This window comes from Staurois parvus, unplaced genomic scaffold, assembly GCF_062004578.1.
Source record: "Staurois parvus isolate SC_StPar_1 unplaced genomic scaffold, SC_StPar_1.0 ptg000011l, whole genome shotgun sequence".
Taxonomy (NCBI): domain Eukaryota; kingdom Metazoa; phylum Chordata; class Amphibia; order Anura; family Ranidae; genus Staurois; species Staurois parvus.
In genome coordinates, this window is record NW_028317807.1 from 8863798 (window position 1) to 8885427 (window position 21630).

The following is a 21630-nucleotide window of genomic DNA, read 5'->3' on the forward strand; positions in this document are numbered from 1 at the left end:
ACCAAGATTTGGAATTTTTCACTTTCGTCTTCGTGATAATGGTAATCGAGACAAATGGAGAGGGTGAATTTTCCTAATGGGGGGGGGGGGGGGGGGCACAGACAGCAGTAAAAACCGGACAGAGGTTTCAGTCCCTCCACTCTGTGCAAAACTAATAAAAAATGTTTTCCTTTAGCCCCTCATGCACAGTTGACGTTTTGATAACGCTGGTAATGTTAGCTGTGTAAAGTCACATTAAAAACGTGAGTTTTTCAGCTTTTTTTTAGTGTTTATGCATTCGCGTTCAGTGGCAATAGCGGTGTTTTCCCGCTTTTGCGGTTTTTGTTCTCCCCCCCCCCCCCCCCCCCCCCCAAAAAATTTTTTTTTTAGGTTAAAAAAAAGTCCAAAAATGCCGTTTTGCCGCGGTTTTCTGCATTAGAGCGTTTTTACAGCTAAAAAACTCCTCTAGAAACCCACTAGTTTGGGGTTTTTTCTCCTGCCAAAAAAATGTTCCAGCCAAAAAATATTGATTACAGCCTATTTGTGCATGGACACATAAGATAACATGCTGGGGAGTTTACTGACTATAGAAAAAAATGTAAAATGCCAAAAACAGGAGCTGTAAAAATGTCCAGTGTGCATGAAGTTATGCTTTAAAGCTGAGGTCTTAGTAAAAACATTTTGGGGTCATGCAGCACTAATAATGTACCCCTAATGAAGTGTATCCTGATCCTGCAGGTTACTGTAATAATCCTCCCTCCAGTGACACCAGATCCTTCCCATAGATGTGATCTTCTGGTGCTGTGAAAACGAGAAGTTGTGGATTTGAAGGATTGTACCATTCTCCCTCTCCTTCCTGTCCCCTCAACTATTCTCAAAACTCCTACTATAATTTTCCAAGAATGAAAGGTGTTCTGTGAACGAAGGAGAGCGGCCCTGTCATTCATTCTCCCCACCTCCATTCACAGAACACCTTGCATTTCAGGAGTTTTGTGAATTGCCGAGGGGACAGGAAAAGGAGGTGAATCCTTCACAGCTGCAGCCTCTGGATTCTGCAGCGAAGATCAAAGCAGTGGGGAGGACCCGGCATCACTGGAGGTAGATTATTACAGTGATCAGCAGCCAGCAGGACCTGGCGTACATTGTTAGACTGGTTCTGTGTGACCTCCAAAGATTTTTACTAGACTTCAGGGTCACATGACTAATTTTTCAGAAATATCGCATGAGGTAATATGAGCAAATTCATCAAAGTAAAATATCATATGTGAGTTAAATACCACACATTTGTTAAAATAGGGAGATAAATACCGAAAAAAAAAACATGAGATAAATCATTAAAGTCAATTCATTAACCACTTGTCCTCCAGACGATTTACCCCCCCCCCCCCCCCCCCCACCTGACCAGGCCATTTTTTTGCAATACGGTGCTGCGTTACTAGATAATTGCGCAGTCATGCAACGCTGTACCCAAATTAAATGCATGTCCTTTTTTCCCCACAAATAGAGCTTTCTTTTGGTAGTATTTGATCACCTCTGCGTTTTTAATTTTTTGCTCTATAAACAATTTAAAACAACAAAACAAAACAATATTTTTGACTTTTTGCTATAAAACATGTCCAATAGAAAAAAAATAACATTTAGGCTAAGATGTATTCTGCTATGTCTTTGCTAAAAAAAAATCCCAATAAGTGTATATTAATTGGTTTACGTGAAAGTTATAGCGTCTACAAATGGCGATCTGTATACTGGATATTTTATTTTTTTTTTATATGCTAGTTATGGGGGCGGTCGGCGACTTATAGCAAGACTGAGGTGGGCATTTTGACACTGGGTGGGAACTGACTTCTCCAGTGACATTAATACAGTGATCAGTGCTGATAAAAAGCACTGACACTGTACTAATGGCACTGGGTAGGAAGGGGTTTACTTCTGGGGCGATCAAAAGGTTAAGTGTGCTGTGTTGTGTTTTACTTGGGAGACATGCTGCTTTGTATCTCTCTGCTGTGGAGAGAGAAGCAAAGCAGCATGTCCATGCTGACAGGAGAGAGATCTTTGTTATTTACACACAGATCTCTCTGCTCTCAGCCCTGGTGATGATCACTGTCTGGGAATCACCAGCCGGGACCCAGTGATAGACATATCCAGCAGCCAAAGCGGCGCAGTTATGGCAGCTTGTGCCCCCTACTTGGAAATGGAAAGTCACATATATATACCTGATTTTGCGCAGTGGAGCCACCCTGTAGCAGTATATCTGCTATGCGGCAGCTCGTAAGTGATTAAAAAACACAAACATTTGTTATTTATCACCTGGTATGTGCTGGCGATATTTTCGAAATGTACAAAATAACAATTAGTCCTCATGCACACTGGATGTTTTTACAGCTTCTGTTTTTTGTCATTTTTTTCTACATCCAATAAACTCCCCAGCATGTTATCCTATGTGTCCATGCACACATAGGCTTTAATCAGCGGTTTTTGGCTGGGAAAAAACCCCCCAGAACTAGTGGGTTTCTAGAGGAGCCTTTTAGCTGTAAAAATGCTCTAACATGGTAAAACGCAGCAATCTGGCATTTTTGGACTTTTTTTGAGCAAAAAAATAATTGTTTTTATATAAAAAAAAACGCTAAAAAACACAAATGCGGTAAAACGCAGGAAAATACTGCTAAACACTAATGCGAAAACGCTAAAAAAAAACACTGAGAAACTCACGTTTTTAACGCTACCAGCATTATTAAAACGCCCCGTGTGCATGGAGCCTTACACCCCAGTCACATCATGCCCAACTTTGTAATTGTGTGACTTACAGTGAAGTCGCATGATTTCAAAGTCGGGACATGCCAATTTCAGGTGCGATTTGCAAGACATCTGACACAGATATCTATGCAAATCTCACCAAAAATAGTACATGTACCAAGTCGGACCGCACCGATATGACCGATGTAATTGCGGACAAGAGGGTGCGACTTGGCATGGAAATTGCATGCCAAGTCGCACCCAGTGCAACTGGGGTCTTAGAGGAACTCTGCACTGGCCAGAAAGTGAAAAGTATACAATGTATCAATGTGAAAATGTTCTCGGAGCTCAGGAATGAAAATAAATTGTAACATTTCATCAGAGGGAGATCATTTTGTGGATGAAAGCACATTAGAATGTTTTCATAATTTCACATAATTGCTGTGTGCCTTCTGGTGATGTGTTAGCCTGCAAAAAAAAAATTGTGAAAAAAGAACACCAAAAAGAACGCAAAATTTAAGTGTGAAATATTGCAAAACATAAATATTTAATGCATTCGGTAAATAACGCATGTTTTTTTTTTTAATTGGCTACTTTTGAAATAAATAGGGCATGCGTTATTTTAACTAAAAAATGAATGCGGTATTTATCTCTTAGTGAATTCACCCCTTCATCTTTAACATATTTTGTGGATATTTTCTTCAATGGTTCTTATCCTGTTTTCAGCATCATTTATCTATTATTGAAAGTATTTTGTTTTGTCTATCTTTCCTCTGGGAGATTTACCCTTTTTGGCCTTCGTTCACATGTGCTGTCGAGGGCTATAAAACCAGGCAGTTGAGCCATGGTTTTACTGCCTCGCAACCAACCACCTGAATGGTGACAAGCAGACACAGAATTATACACATGCCGCGTCAAAAAATTAAACAGCATGTCTCTTTTGGTGGGTGTTGCTGCTGCACAGTGCAGCTAATGCAGGTCTATGGGACCACCCTGCAACTGCCTTGCAATCGCCTGCAATGCACACAAGTGCAATATAGTCCTACATGTAGGCTCCATTCACACCAGTGAGGTTTTTAGTGCTTTTTGCAGAAACGCACTACAGTCTATTTAACATGGTTTCCTATGGAACATGTTCACATCTATGCTTTTTTGAGCTGCTGCATTTTTGGAAAGGATCAGGGACTTTTTTTTAAAAGCAGAAAGCAGTGTTTTTGCTACAATGGAGTTCAGTGGAGAAGCTGCTGAAATGCATGGTAGTGTATTTTTGCTGCATTTTGTGTTTTTTTGCATTTTTATTCTGTCCAGCAAAAAAAAATCCACTTTAAGAAAAAAGAGCTGAACAAGTGCAGTAAAAACACATCAAAACTGCGTGTTGAAAAATGCAAAACAAATGTCAAAAAGCACTGGAGAAAGCATCAAATGCAAAATGCATATATGGAATTGAGCCTTAAAGGGTTAAATTGGGTGCTGAGAAGGCATCATACCACCTACTCACTAGTGTCTCTGAAAAGGGATCTGAGCATGGATCGCTTTTCAGCAGAGTGGCAATCTTTGCCGTACATCTGAACGAGCCCTCTAGCAATCCTGGTGCCCATTGTCCCAGAACAGTAAATAATGATAAATGTAACAGTTACAGTTGTAAGTTGTAAGTGTTACAGTTGTCACAGAACAAAGAGGACATTTTCCAGTGGAGACAGCTGTCTAATAGGGGAGTTCTCCTGAGTTTGGAGATACTTCCTGTTGTATCCTATAGCTAGGGAATGAAGCGCAATCTCCCAATTAGTACATAAAAAGAATATCTAAGAGGTATTTTTAAAGTCCAACTCCAGGAAAAAAATATCTAAAACATTTCACTTTACAGTCTACTGAATGGTTGCTTGAGCATGCATATCTAAAGGGATGCTGGGGATGTGTTCTGCCATATAACACTCAGTGGAACAAAAATGGTTAATGGCAAAGAAAGCTAATAGAAGTGAGAAGACGGCTAACCACATACAGAACAGGAAAGGGGGGATTGATGATTATTGAAGCACTTCAGCCCAGAAATGAGGGAGAAGCTTCAAAGGGTTGTATGGTGGAGATGAAAGTTTGCCGGAATTGAGAGTTTTCGATTTCAACACAGGTGATCTGCTACAAGTGTGGGTGAAAAAAACAGTGAGGCTGGAGTTTAGCCTTAACAAACATGTATTGCATTGAGGAAACGCATTTGACTTGGGTGTCAGTGCAACACGACCCATTTTTCTCAGTGCAGCTCATGACAACGCATGGGGCCTGCTTCTGTATTGGTGCATTGGGGTGCCATTTAAAATAGCAACGCACTGCACTGCACTACTCTCTGGTGCAGCATATAGATCTGAATGGGGACTAAAGGGGTAACCATAGGATTCTAATTGGTCTTGACCCTTTAGAACAGGGGTAATGAATTAAAGTTCAAGGAGGGCCAATTGCTGAAATTTTCTTCCATCCGAGGTCCAAATCTCTCTTTTCAAGTAAAAGAAAATAGAACCACCTTACATCAGAGAACCTCTTAGTTCAGTGTCTCCCATCAGAATACCCCCCCTTTATCAGATGTCCCCATCAGGGTTCCCCCTTACATCTGGTGTCCCCATTAGGGTGTCCCCTTACATCAGGTGCTCCCACATATCAGCTGCCAAAATCACAGTGCCTCCTTACATCAGGTGTCCCCATATGAGGTTCCCCCCACCAGTGTGCCCTCATATCAGGTGTCCCTATCAGGGTGCCGTTTCATCAGGTGTCCCCATACATGAGGCTCCCCCATCCGTGTGCCCTCATATGAAGTGTCCCCATCAGGGTGCCCCCCTTACATCAGGTGTCCCCATCAGGGTGCCCCCCTTACATCAGGTGTCCCCATCAGGGTGCCCCCTTACATCAGATTCCCCCATCATAGTGCTCCCATATATCAGCTGCCAAAATCACAGTGCCCCCTTACATCAGGTGTCCCCATATATGAGGTTTCCCCATCAGTGTGCCCTCATATCAGGTGTCTCAGTCAGGGTGGCCCCGTACATCAGGTGTCTCAGTCAGGGTGGCCCCGTACATCAGGTGTCTCAGTCAGGGTGCCCCCGTACATCAGGTGTCTCAGTGAGGGTGCCCCCCGTACATCAGGTGTCTCAGTGAGGGTGCCCCCCGTACATCAGGTGTCTCAGTCAGGGTGCCCCCCGTACATCAGGTGTCTCAGTCAGGGTGCCCCCCGTACATCAGGTGTCTCAGTCAGGGTGCCCCCCGTACATCAGGTGTCTCAGTCAGGGTGCCCCCCGTACATCAGGTGTCTCAGTCAGGGAGCCCCCCGTACATCAGGTGTCTCAGTCAGGGTGCCCCCCGTACATCAGGTGTCTCAGTCAGGGTGCCCCCCGTACATCAGGTGTCTCAGTCAGGGTGCCCCCGTACATCAGGTGTCTCAGTCAGGGTGCCCCCGTACATCAGGTGTCTCAGTCAGGGATCCCCCCCCATTAGGTTCTCCCATATATCAGCTGCCAAAATCACAATGTCCCCCTACATCAAGTGTCTCCATACATCAGACTCTGACATCAGAGTGTCCCCATACATCAAATTCCCCCTTCAGAGTCTCACTATAGATCAGTATAGAACCAGGCAGGGACAGGAGCTGGGAGGAGAAGCGTGCTGCAGGGGGTGAGACACACACGTGACGTCATTGGTTGCTATCACTCCAGCAATCCTAACAACCAATGACTGCAGCTTGGTGAGGAACCAGCACAGCAGAATGATCAGCTGATGGTCCGGACTGGGCTGTTGGTAGGTCCGGGTCTGGACTGCGGTCCGCCATTTAGTGAAGGTTGCTTTAGAAGATCCTAGTTCTCCCAATGGGTTATTTACTAAATCTGTTGAGTGCAAAATCTGGTGCAGCTCTGCATAGAAACCAATCGGCTTGCAGGTCTTACTGCCAAAGCTTAATTGAATAAGCTGAAGTTAGAAGCTGATTGGCTACCATGTACAACTGCACCAGATTCTGGATGAACCAATTTTAGTAAATCTGCCCCAGTGTGTACATTAACTCATTTCAGTTCATTTTATGTAGGCTTTGACCTGCAGTTTCTTTACAGTTATACCTCAATCTTCTGTGCCAAAGTGTATGAGACTGTGTTACCCTAAGCGTTTTCCACAGTGTTTTGCAGAAATGCACAGCAGTCTATTTAACATGATTTCCTATGGGACACCTTCACACCTCCGCGTTTTCACCCGGTGCATTTTTTTGGAAAGGTTCAAGGACTTTTTTAAGTTGTGTTAAGTTTTAAGTTAAGTTTTTAAGTTGTGTTTTTGGTTCTATGGACTGCAATGGAGACGCTGCATAAAAGCATGTAATGCATTTTTGATGCGTTTTGGGTTTTAATCTGCCTAGCAACAGGAAAAAAAAACAGAACGCAACGAAAACACGGCAAAAAAGCCCTGCAGAAACAGATCAAACGCAAACTGCATAGGTGTGAACCTAGCCTTAGCGAATATCTTTCAGCCACTAGCCCAGAGCAATGTATGCAGATCTGGATTTCAGACTTCACTAGCCGCATGCTTGCTGCAGGAAAGAAGTTAGGCAGTGGTGGACTCCATCCCGCAATTCTTCAGTTTGTAAAAACATTATGTTTACCATAATTCTTCAAATCTTTATTAACAGATGGTGGCTGGGTTTCTGCTCACAAATCCTTATCTCTGAATGCCACTGTGTGATGACACAACCCTGATGCATTGGTAACCTCCAGAGAGCTAGAATGTCAGATTGCAGCACAATAAGGCATGCTTGTATTAAATGATCTAAGGAGCATGTTTTGCCATGTACCTCCAAGGTTCAGTTTGTATTGAACATTTAGACTTGCAATTGGTTGTGACAGTTTGTTAAACACTATAAATATTTAATGTGATGACTCTGCCAGTCAATCTAGATTTTAAGCAGTCCTGACTCTTTGTCTGCAGTATGTGTATCAGATATTTACTATAATCACAGTACTGTTTTTGTACAAACATACTTTTGTTCTTTTTGTGATCCAGCTTTATTATTATTATACTCACTTAGTTGCCCCTTTATTAGGCACACCCATCTATTACTCATAAGCCCTCATGTACACTTGACCTTTTACAGCTGCTGTTTTTGGCTTTTGATATTTTTTTCTACAGCTAGTAAACCCCCCCCCCCCTCATATTATCCTACGTGTCCATGCACACATAGATTGTAATCAATGTTTTTTGGCTGGAAAAAAAAAACCCAGAACTAGCGGGTTTCTAGTGGAGTTTTTTTAGCTGTAAAAACACGGCAAAACACTAATGCAAAAAATAAAATAGTGCAGCGCTGAAATTAAGATTCAAATGATAAGGAAGTATTAAGCAAAAAACTGATAATAAAAGTTAAATATAAATGACAGTCTATGTGACTATAAGGTGACTGGTTAAAATTCGGTGGTGGTGCTCTGAGAAATATAGCAGAATTACGCACTCACCAGAAGCGTAATAATTATACGCATTAAGTATCACATCCAGAGTTTCCTCATCAGATAAAGGTCTGGTCAGGGCTTAGGTGGTCCTCCCTCAGGGTTGTAGTCAGCAATGCCCAGTACCAAATTACACGGATCCAGGTAACCAGAGGTCCCTTTACGGGATAGGTAGAAGAGGCTGCCTGCTTACAGGATAACTTCCTTCTCTGGATAAGAATGATGGGTAGGCAACTGGATCACAAAAACGGGCTCTGCAAATAAATACTCCTGACTCACTGGCGACGTCACTGTTCGTGTACAATCAAGTTTATTGAAAGATGTGAAAAAAGAAAGATATTTTTGTTTCTGCTGTGACTCTGTTACTGGGCATTGCTGATTACAACCCTGAGGGAGGACCACCTAAGCCCTGACCAGACCTTTATCTGATGAGGAAATTCTGGATGTGATACTTAACGCGTATAATTATTACGCATCTGGTGAGTGCGTAATTCTGCTATATTTCTCGGAGCACCACCCCAGAATTTTAACCAGTCACCTGGCACCTTATAGTCACATAGACTGTCATTTATATTGAACTTTTGTTATCAGTTTGTTGCTTAATACTTCCTTTTCATTTGAATCATAATTTTAGCGCTGCACTATTTTATTTATTCTCTTGTAAGGTTTGCTTTGGTTACCTTGAATGCTTAGCTGCTGACTGGATAGCGCTTGCTTTTAGATTTTTATTACTAATGCAAAAACGCTTTACACAGCTAATGTTACTAGTGTTATCAAAACGTCCAGTGTGCATGAGGACTAAAAGGTTGCACCAGCTTTTAGGTAGGGATGCACTGAAATTTCGGTGGCCAAAACTTTTCAGCCGAAAACACCCGTTTTGGCCTTTGGCTGAAATGAGAAAAAAGCACCGATTCAGGTGCCGAAAAAACCCCACCCCCCTCGCCGCTGACTCCACCGGCCGCCGCTCAGTAGCTCTCAGCCTTACCTGAGAAACCATTGATCCCAGCACTGGGCATTCCGGCCATTTCTTTTTTTTTTTCAAGCACTAGATCAATGCTTTTTTTGATCCAATGCTTTACATTGCAGAGGAGAGATGTGGGGCCTTATTGACCTCATATCTCTCCATAAAGAGGACCTGTCACTAATTATTTCTATCATGCATGTATTTCTTGTGATAAGAATAAAAGTGATTAAAATTTTTTTTAAAGGGACAGTGCAAAAAAAAATTAAATAAAAAAGTTTCAAATGCCCTCGTCCCCCCGTGCTCACACGTAGTGGTGAACGCATACGTAGGCAATGCCCACATGTGTAAACGTTGTTCAAACCATATATGTGAGGTATCGCCATGAATGTCGGAGCAAGAGCAATAATTCTCGTACTAGACTTCCTTTAACTTTACACTGCTAACCTGTAGAAATTTTGAAAGCATCACCCATGGAGATTTTTAAGTAGCGCAGTTTCACGCCGTTCCACGAGCGTGCGCAATTTTAAAGCGTGACATGTTGGGTATCTATTTACTCGCCGTAACATCCTCTTCCATATTTTACAAAAAAATTGGGGTACATATTGGGGTTTTTTTTAAACAAAAAAAATATTCATTTTTAAAAACTGCGCATTTCAGTGTCCGTCCAAGTGCATTTTGAATTTTTGTTTTCGGCACCAGAGTTTTCATTTCGGTGCACCACTACTTTTAGGTATGTTGTGGCATTCAGATCATGCTGGGAGATAGAACTGGAAGTTGATGTTGCTGATTTCCTTTTGAAAATGCTATTTTCCTGTCTCTGGAGTTCACATCCTTGTTCCGAATCAGGGACTTAGAAAGTACTGAATCTATTGGATTAGCATGACAGGTAACTATATTTTCAGCATAAGTTACTTGATCTCACTGCCTCTTCATGGGTAAGGAAAACACTGCTTGCCCAATCACTTAATAAGTGTTTGCTGTCTAAACCATAGTCATGCACAAAAAACAAAATAGTCGCATGAATGGGTAAAGCCCACACCATGGGACAAGTGGTTAGTTCGACAACAAACAGGGCTTATATCAGACTATAGTGTCAAAATTTGTTTGCATATTGAAGGCAAAATGTTTGCAATATGACAAAATAGAAATGACTTGCAGTGCTCAGTAACCACTAAGCACTGTGAGTTATTTCCATTTTGTCGTATTGCAAAACTTTTGCCTTGAATAAATAAATTTTGGAACTGTATAGTCTGATACAATCCCTTTTTGCTGTCAAACTAACCACTTGTCCCATGGTTTGGGCTTTACCCAATCATGCGACTATTTTGTTTTTTGTATTCATGGGTAAGTTCGGTCTTTGGGTGAACGCGTTAGTTGGTAGGATTTAGGTGGAGTGATGCTATGACCATCTGCATCAATAAAGTTCTGTGACACGTTGGAGACTGGTGTGTGGTGGTTGCTCCTTTTTTTCAGAAGAAGGAGTCAGCATTGAAAACTTCCATATGTTATTCCTACAGGTTTCCATTAAACTTTGCTGAGAAAACATATTGTTCAACCAGCTGCGGCTTCAACTGTGAACACAAGACCAAAAGTATTCTTGGATTTGGACATACAGTCAGGTCCATAAATATTGGGACATCAACACAATTCTAACATTTTTGGCTGTATACACCACCACAATGGATTTGAAATGAAGCGAACAAGATGTGCTTTAACTGCAGACTGTCAGCTTTAATTTGAGGGTATTTACATCCAAATCAGGTGAACGATGTAGGAAATACAACAGTTTGCATATGTGCCTCCCACTTGTTAAGGGACCAAAAATAATGGGACAATTGGCTTCTCAGCTGTTCCATGGCCAGGTTTGTATTATTCCCTTATTATCCCAATTACAATGAGCAGATAAAAGGTCCAGAGTTCATTCCAAGTGTGCTATTTGCATTTGGAATCTGTTGCTGTCAGCTGTCAAGATGAGATCCAAAGAGCTGTCACTATCAGTGAAGCAAGCCATCATTAGGCTCAAAAAACAAAACAAACCCATCAGAGAGATAGCAAAAACATTAGGCGTGGCCAAAACAACTGTTTGGAACATTCTTAAAAAGAAAGAACGCACCGGTGAGCTCAGCAACACCAAAAGACCCGGAAGACCACGGAAAACAACTGTGGTGGATGACCGAAGAATTCTTTCCCTGGTGAAGAAAACACCCTTCACAACAGTTGGCCAGATCAAGAACACTCTCCAGGAGGTAGGTGTATGTGTGTCAAAGTCAACAATCAAGAGAAGACTTCACCAGAGTGAATACAGAGGGTTCACCACAAGATGGAAACCATTGGTGAGCCTCAAAAACAGGAAGGCCAGATTAGAGTTTGCCAAACGACATCTAAAAAAGCCTTCACAGTTCTGGAATAACATCCTATGGACAGATGAGACCAAGATCAACTTGTACCAGAGTGATGGGAAGAGAAGAGTATGGAGAAGGAAAGGAACTGCTCATGAGCCTAAGCATACCACCTCATCAGTGAAGCATGGTGGTGGTAGTGTCATGGCGTGGGCATGTATGGCTGCCAGTGGAACTGGTTCTCTTGTATTTATTGATGATGTGACTGCTGACAAAAGCAGCAGGATGAATTCTGAAGTGTTTCGGGCAATATTATCTGCTCACATTCAGCCAAATGCTTCAGAACTCATTGGACGCTGCTTCACAGTGCAGATGGACAATGACCCAAAGCATACTGCAAAAGCAACCAAAGAGTTTTTTAAGGGAAAGAAGTGGAATGTTATGCAATGGCCAAGTCAATCACCTGACCTGAATCTGATTGAGCATGTATTTCACTTGCTGAAGACAAAACTGAAGGGAAAATGCCCCAAGAACAAGCAGGAACTGAAGACAGTTGCAGTAGAGGCCTGGCAGAGCATCACCAGGGATGAAACCCAGCGTCTGGTGATGTCTATGCGTTCCAGACTTCAGGCTGTAATTGACTGCAAAGGATTTGCAACCAAGTATTAAAAAGTGAAAGTTTGATTTATGATTATTATTCTGTCCCATTACTTTTGGTCCCTTAAAAAGTGGGAGGCACATATGCAAACTGTTGTAATTCCTACACTGTTCACCTGATTTGGATGTAAATACCCTCAAATTAAAGCTGACAGTCTGCAGTTAAAGCACATCTTGTTCGTTTCATTTCAAATCCATTGTGGTGGGGTATAGAGCCAAAAATGTTAGAATTGTGTTGATGTCCCAATATTTATGGACCTGACTGTACAGTGGGGCAAAAAAGTATTTAGTCAGCCACCAATTGTGCAAGTTCTCCCACTTAAAAAGATGAGAGAGGCCTGTAATTGGCATCATAGGTAGACCTCAACTATGAGAGACAAAGTGAGAAAACAAATCCAGACAATCACATTGGCTGATTTGGAAAGAATTTATTTGCAAATTATGGTGGAAAATAAGTATTTGGTCAATATCAAAAGTTCATCTCAATACTTTGTTATATATCCTTTGTTGGCAATGACAGAGGTCAGACGTTTCCTGTAAGTCTTCACAAGGTTGGCACACTGTTGCTGGTATGTTGGCCCATTCCTGCATGCAGATCTCCTCTAGAGCAGTGATGTTTTGGGGCTGTCGCTGGGCAACACGGACATTCAACTCCCTCCAAAGGTTTTCTATGAGGTTGAGATCTGGAGACTGGCTAGGCCACTCCAGGACCTTAAAATGCTTCTTACGAAGCCACTCCTTCGTTGCCCGGGCGGTATGTTTAGGATCATTGTCATGTTGGAAGACCCAGCCACGTTTCATCTTCAATGCCCTTGCTGATGGAAGGAGGTTTGCACTCCAAATCTCACGATACATGGCCCTATTCATTCTGTCCTGTACATGGATCAGTCGTCCTGGTCCCTTTGCGGAGAAACAGCCCCAAAGCATGTTGTTGCCACCCCCATGCTTCACAGTAGGTATGGTGTTCTTTGGATGCAACTCAGCATTCTCTCTCCTCCAAACACGACGAGTTGTGTTTCTACCAAACAGTTCTATCTTGGTTTCATCTGACCATATGACATTCTCCCAATCCTCTTCTGGATCATCCAAATGCTCTCTAGCAAACTTCAGACGGGCCCGGACATGTACTGGCTTAAGCAGGGGGACAAGTCTGGCACTGCAAGATCTGAGTACCTGGCAAAGTAGTGTGTTACTGATGGTAGCCTTTGTTACGTTGGTCCCAGCTCTCTGCAGGTCATTCACTAGGTCCCCCCGTGTGGTCCTGGGATTTTTGCTCACCGTTCTTGTGATCATTTTGACCTCACGGGGTGAGATCTTGCTTGGAGCCCCAGATTGAGGGAGATTATCAGTGGTCTTGTATGTCTTGTTCACACCAAGCTGCTTGCCTATTGCAGATTCAGTCTTCCCAGCCTGGTGCAGGTCTACGATTTTGTTTCTGGTGTCCTTCGACAGCTCTTTGGTCTTCACCGTAGTGGAGTTTGGAGTGTGACTGTTTGAGGTTGTGGACAGGTGTCTTTTATACTGATAACAAGTTCAAACAGGTGCCATTGATACAGGTAATGAGTGCAGGACAGAGGGGCCTCTTAAAGAAGAAGGTACAGGTCTGTGAGAGCCAGAAATCTTGCTTTTTTGTAGGTGACCAAATACTTATTTTCCACCATAATTTGCAAATAAATTCTTTCCAAATCAGCCAATGTGATTGTCTGGATTTTTTTTCTAATTTTGTCTCTCATAGTTGAGGTCTACCTATGATGCCAATTACAGGCCTCTCTCATCTTTTTAAGTGGGAGAACTTGCACAATTGGTGGCTGACTAAATACTTTTTTGCCCCACTGTATGCCAAATTTGTTTCTTGAAAAGCCTTCCTAATTAGTTACTGAAAAGTGTTCAGGTTTTCAGTCTGGCTGCAAAGCAAGGAGGGACCTATTGGATGGAAAGCCGCTGTGTGCAATGGTTGGTTTGATAGAAGCATACAAAAGCAGGTGGTTGTTCAAAACAAGATTGATGCCATTCATTACTGGATTTAGGCTTCTGGGGAATGGACAGCCAAAATAGTTATCATGGGTAAACTGTGGCTGCACTACAATTGTTTACTGTTTTTTTTGTTTTATTCGGAGGTCTCCTTTAAATATAGTAAGTGTTACAAGACTGAGTATATTTAGCTGGGACATATTGCTTTACAAAGTCTTGCTGCTTGTCTAATTCTTGCAGTAAAGCCAAGGAGAAGACCAAGAAGTATATTATTGGGCCTTTACCAAACAAGAATACTGCATGTACACACTCTTTATATACAGAGTGCTACAAATATGCATGCATAGACACTTGTATACACTATGAACCTAAACCAACATCAGGGTCTCCACTCCGACATCTATGCCCCCCATTCGGTATATTTTACTGAGGTTGCAGGGCAGTCCACCCTGATTCCATATAATCCGCAGAACAAGCAGAGAAATCTCAACCGCCTCAACCTAACTCCATCCAGTGTACGCCTTCTGACATGTTTTGCCCCGCCCACAGGGCTTAGTCTTGGAGGTTCCCTTGTGGGCGGGGTGAAACATGTTCTGGGGACATGTACAGGCGTACCTTGGTTTACGAATTTAATTCCTTCTGCGGGACTTTTTGTATTGCGAAAAATTCGTAAACCGAAATGTGGTTTCCAATAGGAATGCATTGAAAACCAATTGATCCGTTCTGGAGGTCAGAAAAAAGTAAAAAAAAAAAGTATTTTATCTGTTTAAAACTCTTTTTATAAAGTTCACTTTAAAGGCATATATATTGTACATGGACATGATTAAAAATTCGTAAATGCATTGAAAACCAAATAATCCATTCCGGAGGTCAGAAAAAAGTAAAAAAAAAAACGTTTTATCTGTTCAAAACTCTTTATAAAGTGCACTTTTTAAATGCATAAATACTGTACAGGGACATGATTAAAAAAATTTGTAAATGCATTGAAAACCAATTAATCCATTCCGGAGGTCAGAAAAAAGTAAAAAAAAAAACGTTTTATCTGTTCAAAACTCTTTATAAAGTGCACTTTAAAGGCATAGTACTGTACAGGGACATGATTAAAAAAAAATTTGTAAATGCATTGAAAACCAATTAATCCATTCGTATTGCAAAAAAAAAAATCGTAAACCGAGGCATTATTTTCAATGGATTTTCATTCGTAAACTAAAAATTATGTTAACCGAGGCGTTCGTAAACCGAGATATGCCTGTATATACTTCCTATCCATTAATAGCAAATTTACTAGCCAGTAGAAAATGGGGGTACACTAAAAGTCACCTAGCTTGTGTTATATCTGGTTCACAATCTCCATAGCAAACCGGACTCCTGTCAATTCAAGCAAATGCAGGAAAACTGATTCTTGGTCTTGGCAGTCTTTCTGTTTTGTAGTATGTCTTCTCTTATTTTCCCCTTGTCCTCCTTTCAGCGTTTGCTGCTGGCCTTTGATCCTGGAAAGTTTGGTAGGAATTTCAAATTGGGTTCCTACATCAGTTTTTGAGGGATGCATTTCTGTCTACAAAGTCTTGGTGACAGTGTAGTATAAACTACCATAAACCAATTCTTAGTGACAGAACTACAATTAAAGTGGTTCTAAAGAAAAAAAGGTGTTTTTTTTTTTTTGTTTTTTTTTACTTTAATGTATCCTATGCACTAAGGTAAAAAACCTTGTGCATGCAGATTTCCCCACCAGTCCCCCCTTACTTGCCTGATCCAGTGATGTGCTTTCTGTTCACTGCCTCCTCAGTGGCTCAGACATGGCAACGGGAGCCATTGGCTCCCTCTGCCGTCAATCACTGCAAATGAGGAAGAGGTGGGGCCAAGTCCCACTCTGTGTGTCTTATGGTCACACATAGCAGGGTTTGGGAGTGAGCCTGCATGAGTGCCCCCCATAGCAAGCGGCTTGCTATGGAGGACACTCAGGGAGGAGGAGCCAGGAGCAGCGACTGGGGACCCAAAAAGAGTAGAATCAGGGCTGCTCTGCAAAACCATTGCACAGAGAAGGAATGTATGTTTGTTATTTTAAATAATATAAAATAAGTAAGGTAAGGGGGCAGGGGAGGGGCTAAGCCCCACTCTGTGTGTGTCTTATGGACACGCAGAGCAGGGCTTTGGAGCGAGCCCGCATTAGTGCCCTCAAAGCAAGCAGCCTACTATGGAGGGCACTCAGAGGGGGGAGGGGCCAAGAGTGCTGGCGGTGGACCTAGAAAAAAGAGGATTAGGGCTGCTCTGTGCAAAACGATTGCACAGAGCAGGTAAGTATGACATGTTTTTTTTTATTTTAGAATATAAAATTTGAACCTTTACAATCACTTTTAAGTTTGGGTCTGTTGTTTGAATGAGCTCCTCTAAAACAATGGTGACAGCTGCAAATGTGTACTTTCTCGGCCAATAGTTTATATTGCCCAGGTATACCAGAATAGTATCTACTTTTCCAGTGTACTAAGGGACAGCAAAACTGGCCTTGTGCAAACACTGCTTGATTTAACAATGAGACTCCATGCACACGGGGCGTTTTAATAACGGTGGTTACGTTAGCTGTGTAAAGTCATGTTAAAAACGTAAGTTTTTCAGTGTTTTTGTATGAGCGCTTTGCTGCATTTTTTCGCTTTTGCGTTTTTAGAGTGTTTTTTTTTTGTCAACAAAATGTCCAAAAACGCTGGTTTTCCGCAATTTACTGTGTTTTTCAGCATTAGAGTGTTTTTATAGCTAAAAAACTCCTCTAGAAATCCACTAGTCCTGGGTTTTTTTTTCCAGCCAAAAAACATTGATTACAGTCTATATGTGCATGGACACATAGGATAACATGCTGGGGGGTTTACCGGCTGTAGAAAAAAACGTCAAAAGCCAAAAAACAGCAGCTGTAAAAACATCCAGTGTGCATGAGGACTGACATGTATGACAGATGTTATGATGTTTGTTAGAAAAGCAGAGTTTGGTTAGTTCTGAAGATCAGAAGTTTGTCTGAATGTGTATGCATGTGCACACTGTATATATACAGTATATGCTATCTGCTATACAGATTTTACAATTCGATTGCATCATGTGTGGACAGTTTAATGGTATTATATACAAAATAAATATGATTTTATGACTTTATTGCTATTTTGGAGAGAATTCCACCTACTACTTGTCCTGGTGACAAATGATCACTGATGCAGACAAGAACGGGCAGGGGGGGACCCTTTACAGTGAACACTCAGGCAGTAATCCAAAGGCTTGTTTTAGCTGAGGGGTGAGGGTTAGAACCTTCCCATTGGGGTTTTCATGGCCTTGTGTGTCTTATTAGGAATATTTCCTTTGCTGATTGCACTGGTAATAGGGGGTCACATGGACAGGAAGTGAGGAATATAACTCCAACAGGGACATAAACTGCTACAAAAAGCAAAAAAAAAAACCCAAAATAAAAAACTGACAGAAGTTCTACTGTTCTCCATTCAAAATAAAAATAGATTTGATCTTTAATTCTGCATGTGATCATCTCTTCTTGTTGAGAAGTTATAACAATATGTTTTCTGTGCACCTTTTTTGATCCTATAAAGCACACAAGAAGTCCACAGTTACCTGTTCTCATGCACAGTGCTAAGCGAACTATTGGCGCTTTATAAATACTGTATAATAATAAAAAAATAATAATTCTCTACAGTTGATGTGAATATCAAATGCTGTCATTAACCAGTAAACATTCTCCCTGTTTATTTCCATGTTGGGTGTACCCATCTGGCAGCTGCCTGTATTTACTACATGAATGGTCATGAGACACGGCTGGCCCAGTGTTTGGCTCTACAGTGTCAAATGCTTTAGATATTCAGCAGTGTGCTGACAACTGTCATGGATTTCTAGAAGTACATTTCTTGACGTTTCTTATCTTTCTTTTTTTTTCAGCTTTATTTAACATCTTTCTGGATGAGTAGTTTGGGATGCTGACCCATGGCCACACAGAAAGGAAGGTATGTATGATATGCTGGATTAAATTGAATTGTGTGTTTTATGGGCTGTGTTCACATTTGTTACACATCCAAAGTGCATCCAATGTTGGTTTGTTCACAGGGACACAGCTTGACTCTTCTGGTCACAGGTGCAAAATGTTAACAGAACAGTTTAGTACCATTTTTTACCACCTAAACTTCAGCTCCAACTTGGTATGGTTAGAGTGTGAGGCTTACAACTCCTCAGGTTGTTATTGCTGTCTGTGTCCCAGTTGGGGCGATTGGATTGGACTTCCTGCCCAGGTGACTAATGGGGACATGGACAATAATAAAACCTGACTTATTAGACTCTAGAGTTATATCTGTCAGTGGCTAACCCAAGCACACCCCTCCCCTACCATCTACTTTCCCCTTGTGCTATATCTACCAACAGATCTCTCTGTACTCTCTACCTAGATTCCTACTAGGTCCATTCCTTCAGTACACAGGGCATCTGAGTATTTATCCCCATTTACTTATACCCAGATCGACCCCATGACTTCTGCAGGGACCGAATACACAGTGTAGGTCTCTTCTGCATGTCATAATAACATGGTTGTGTTAATAGTTATTGAAGTCCTTCTTTGGTGATTGTGTATGTATATACATATATACACAGTGGATATAAAAAGTCTACACACCCCTGGTAAAATGTCAGGTTTCTGTGATGTAAAAAAATGAGACAAAGATAAGTCATTTCTCCACCTTTAATGTAAACTATAAACTGTACAACACCGTTGAACAACAAATTGAAATCTTTTAGGTGGAGGGAAGTAAAAATAAAAAACTAAGATAATATGGTTGCATAAGTGTGCACACCTTTAAACTAATACTTTGTAGAAGCACCATTTTGATTTCATTCCAGCACTCAGTCTTTTTGGGTATGAGTATCAGCATGGCACATCTTGTCTTGGCAATATTTGCCCACTCTTCCTTCCAAAAACACTCCAAATCTGTCAGATTGTGAGAGCATCTCCTGTGCACAGCCCTCTTCAGATCATCCTGCAGATTTTCCATTGGATTCAGGTCTGGGCTCTGGCTGAGCCATTCCAAAACTTTCATATTCTTCTCGTGAAGCCATTCATTAGTTGATTTGGTTGTATGCTTCGGGTTGTTTTTATGCTGAAAGATGAAGTTCTTCTTCATGTTCAGCTTTCTAGCAGAAGCCTGAAGGTTTTGTGCCAATATTGACTGGTATTTGGAACTGTTCATAATTCCCTCTACCTTGACTAATGCAGGCCATAGATGGGGAGAAAAACTGCAGATTTTTCTTTTAAAAAACGAAAAATCGGTTGTTCAAGTGGCCGACGTTACCATCAATGGTAAAAAAACGGCGATTTTCTACCCGTCTAGAGCCGGCAAAAAGTGTCCCTGCAGAGAGCTCTGCTATTTCTTTGACAGTTCTCTGACAGTTCCTTGACATTTATAGAAGTTGCAACAATGTATCTATTTGTTTCCATTTAGGATACAGATTTTTTTATTCGGAAACAAATAGATACAATGTTTCAACCGCTGTAAATGTGAAGGAACTGTCAGAGAACTGTCAGAAATAGCGGAGCTCTCTGCAGACACTTTTTGCTGGACTGGAATTCTTCTTATTTTCATCCTACTTCTTCTTCTTCTTCATCCTCATCCTCTTCTTATTCTTCTTCATCCTCATCCTCATCTTCTTCTTCTTCTTCATCCTCATCCTCTTCTTCTTCATCCTCATCCTCTTCTTCATCCTCATCCTCTTCTTCTTCATCATCTTCATCCTCATCCTCTTCTTCTTCATCATCCTCATCCTCTCCTTCTTCATCATCCTCATCCTCTTCTTCTTCTGCATCCTCATCCTCTTCTTCTTCTGCATCCTCTTCTTCTTCATCCTCATCCTCCTCTTCTTCTTCTTCTTCTTCTTCTTCTTCTTCATCCTCATCCTCTTCTTCATCCTCATCCTCTTCTTCTTCATCATCATCCTCATCCTCATCTTCTTCTTCTTCATCCTCATCCTCTTCTTCTTCTTCTTCTTCATCCTCTTCTTCTTCTTCTTCATCCTCATCCTCTTCTTCTTCTTCATCCTCTTCTTCTTCTTCTTCATCCTCATCCTCTTCTTCTTCTTCATCCTCATCCTCTTCTTCTTCTTCATCCTCATCCTCTTCTTCTTCTTCTTCATCCTCTTCTTCTTCTTCTTCATCCTCTTCTTCTTCATCATCCTCTTCTTCTTCATCATCCTCTTCTTCTTCATCATCCTCTTCTTCTTCCTCATCCTCTTCTTCTTCTTCTTCTTCTTCTTCATCCTCATCCTCTTCTTCTTCATCCTCATCCTCTTCTTCTTCATCCTCATCCTCTTCTTCTTCATCCTCTTCTTCTTCCTCTTCTTCATCGTCTTCCTCTTCTTCTTTTTCTTCTTTTTGTCTTCCTCTTGCAGGTCACTGCTCATGCGCAGATTTTTTATCGGTAAAAAATCGGCCGATTTGCCCACTAATTGCCGCGAAAATCGGCCGATCGGCAAAATCGGCCGATTTTTTTCCAACTTTACCGGAAAAAAAAAACGGCCAAAATACCGAAAAACGGCCGATCAAATCGCCCACTAACGATCCGAAAATCGGCCGATTTTATTTTCGGACGAAAAATCGGCCGATTTTCGACCCATCTATGGCCTGCATAAGGCCCCAGTTCCAGCTAAAAACAGCCCCAAAGCATAATGCTGCCACCATTATGCTTCACTGTGGGTATGGTGTTCTTTTGGTGATGTGCAGTGTTGTTTTTGTGCCAAACATATCTTTTGGAATTATGGCCAAAAAGTTGAACCTTGGTTTCATCAGACCAAAACACATTTTCCCACATGCTTTCGGGAGACTTCAGATATGTTTTTTGCAAAATTTAGCTGGGCTTGGATGTCTTTCTTCGTAAGAAAAGGCCTCCGTCTTGCCACTCTTCCCCATAGCCCAGACATATGAAGAATACGGGAGATTGTTGTCACATGTACCACACAGCCAGTACTTGCCAGATATTCCTGCAGTTTCTTTATTGTTGTATGCCTTTTGGCAGCCTCCCAGACCAGTTTTCTTCTTGTCTTTTAATCAATTTTGGAGGGACGTCCAGTTCTTGGTAATGTCACTGTTGCGCCATATTTTCTCCACTTGATGATGACTGTCCTTACTGTGTTCCATGGTATTTGTAATGCCTTGGAAATTCTTTTGTACCCTTTTCCTGACTGATACCTTTTAACAATGAGATCCCTCTGATGCTTTGGAAGTTCTCTGCGGACCATGGCTTTTGCTGTAAGAAAACTAAGAAAAGTCAGGAAAGACCTACTAGAACAGCTGAACTTTTTTTGGGCTTAATCCGAGCTTAAATGATGGCAGGTGTGTACTGACTCCTATTTAACATGATTTTGAATGTGATTGCCTAATTCTGAACACAGCTACATCCCCAGTTATAAGAGGGTGTGCACACTTATGTATCCACATTATTTTATTTTTTTATGCTTACTTCCCCCCTAAAAGATTTCATTTTGTTTTACAATTGAGTTGTACAGT

At 41.5% G+C, this 21630-nt stretch overlaps 1 protein-coding gene across 1 annotated transcript in view; it reads left to right on the forward strand.

The window, feature by feature from the left end:
* ALS2 (alsin Rho guanine nucleotide exchange factor ALS2) overlaps positions 1–21630 on the forward strand; it is a 112903-nt gene that overhangs the window by 8253 nt on the left and 83020 nt on the right. Inside the window, exon 2 of the mRNA XM_089670526.1 lies at positions 18027–18091. Within this exon, the coding sequence (XP_089526652.1) occupies positions 18072–18091 (20 nt within the window). The 5' untranslated portion in view covers positions 18027–18071. The remainder of the gene's footprint in view (positions 1–18026; positions 18092–21630) is intronic.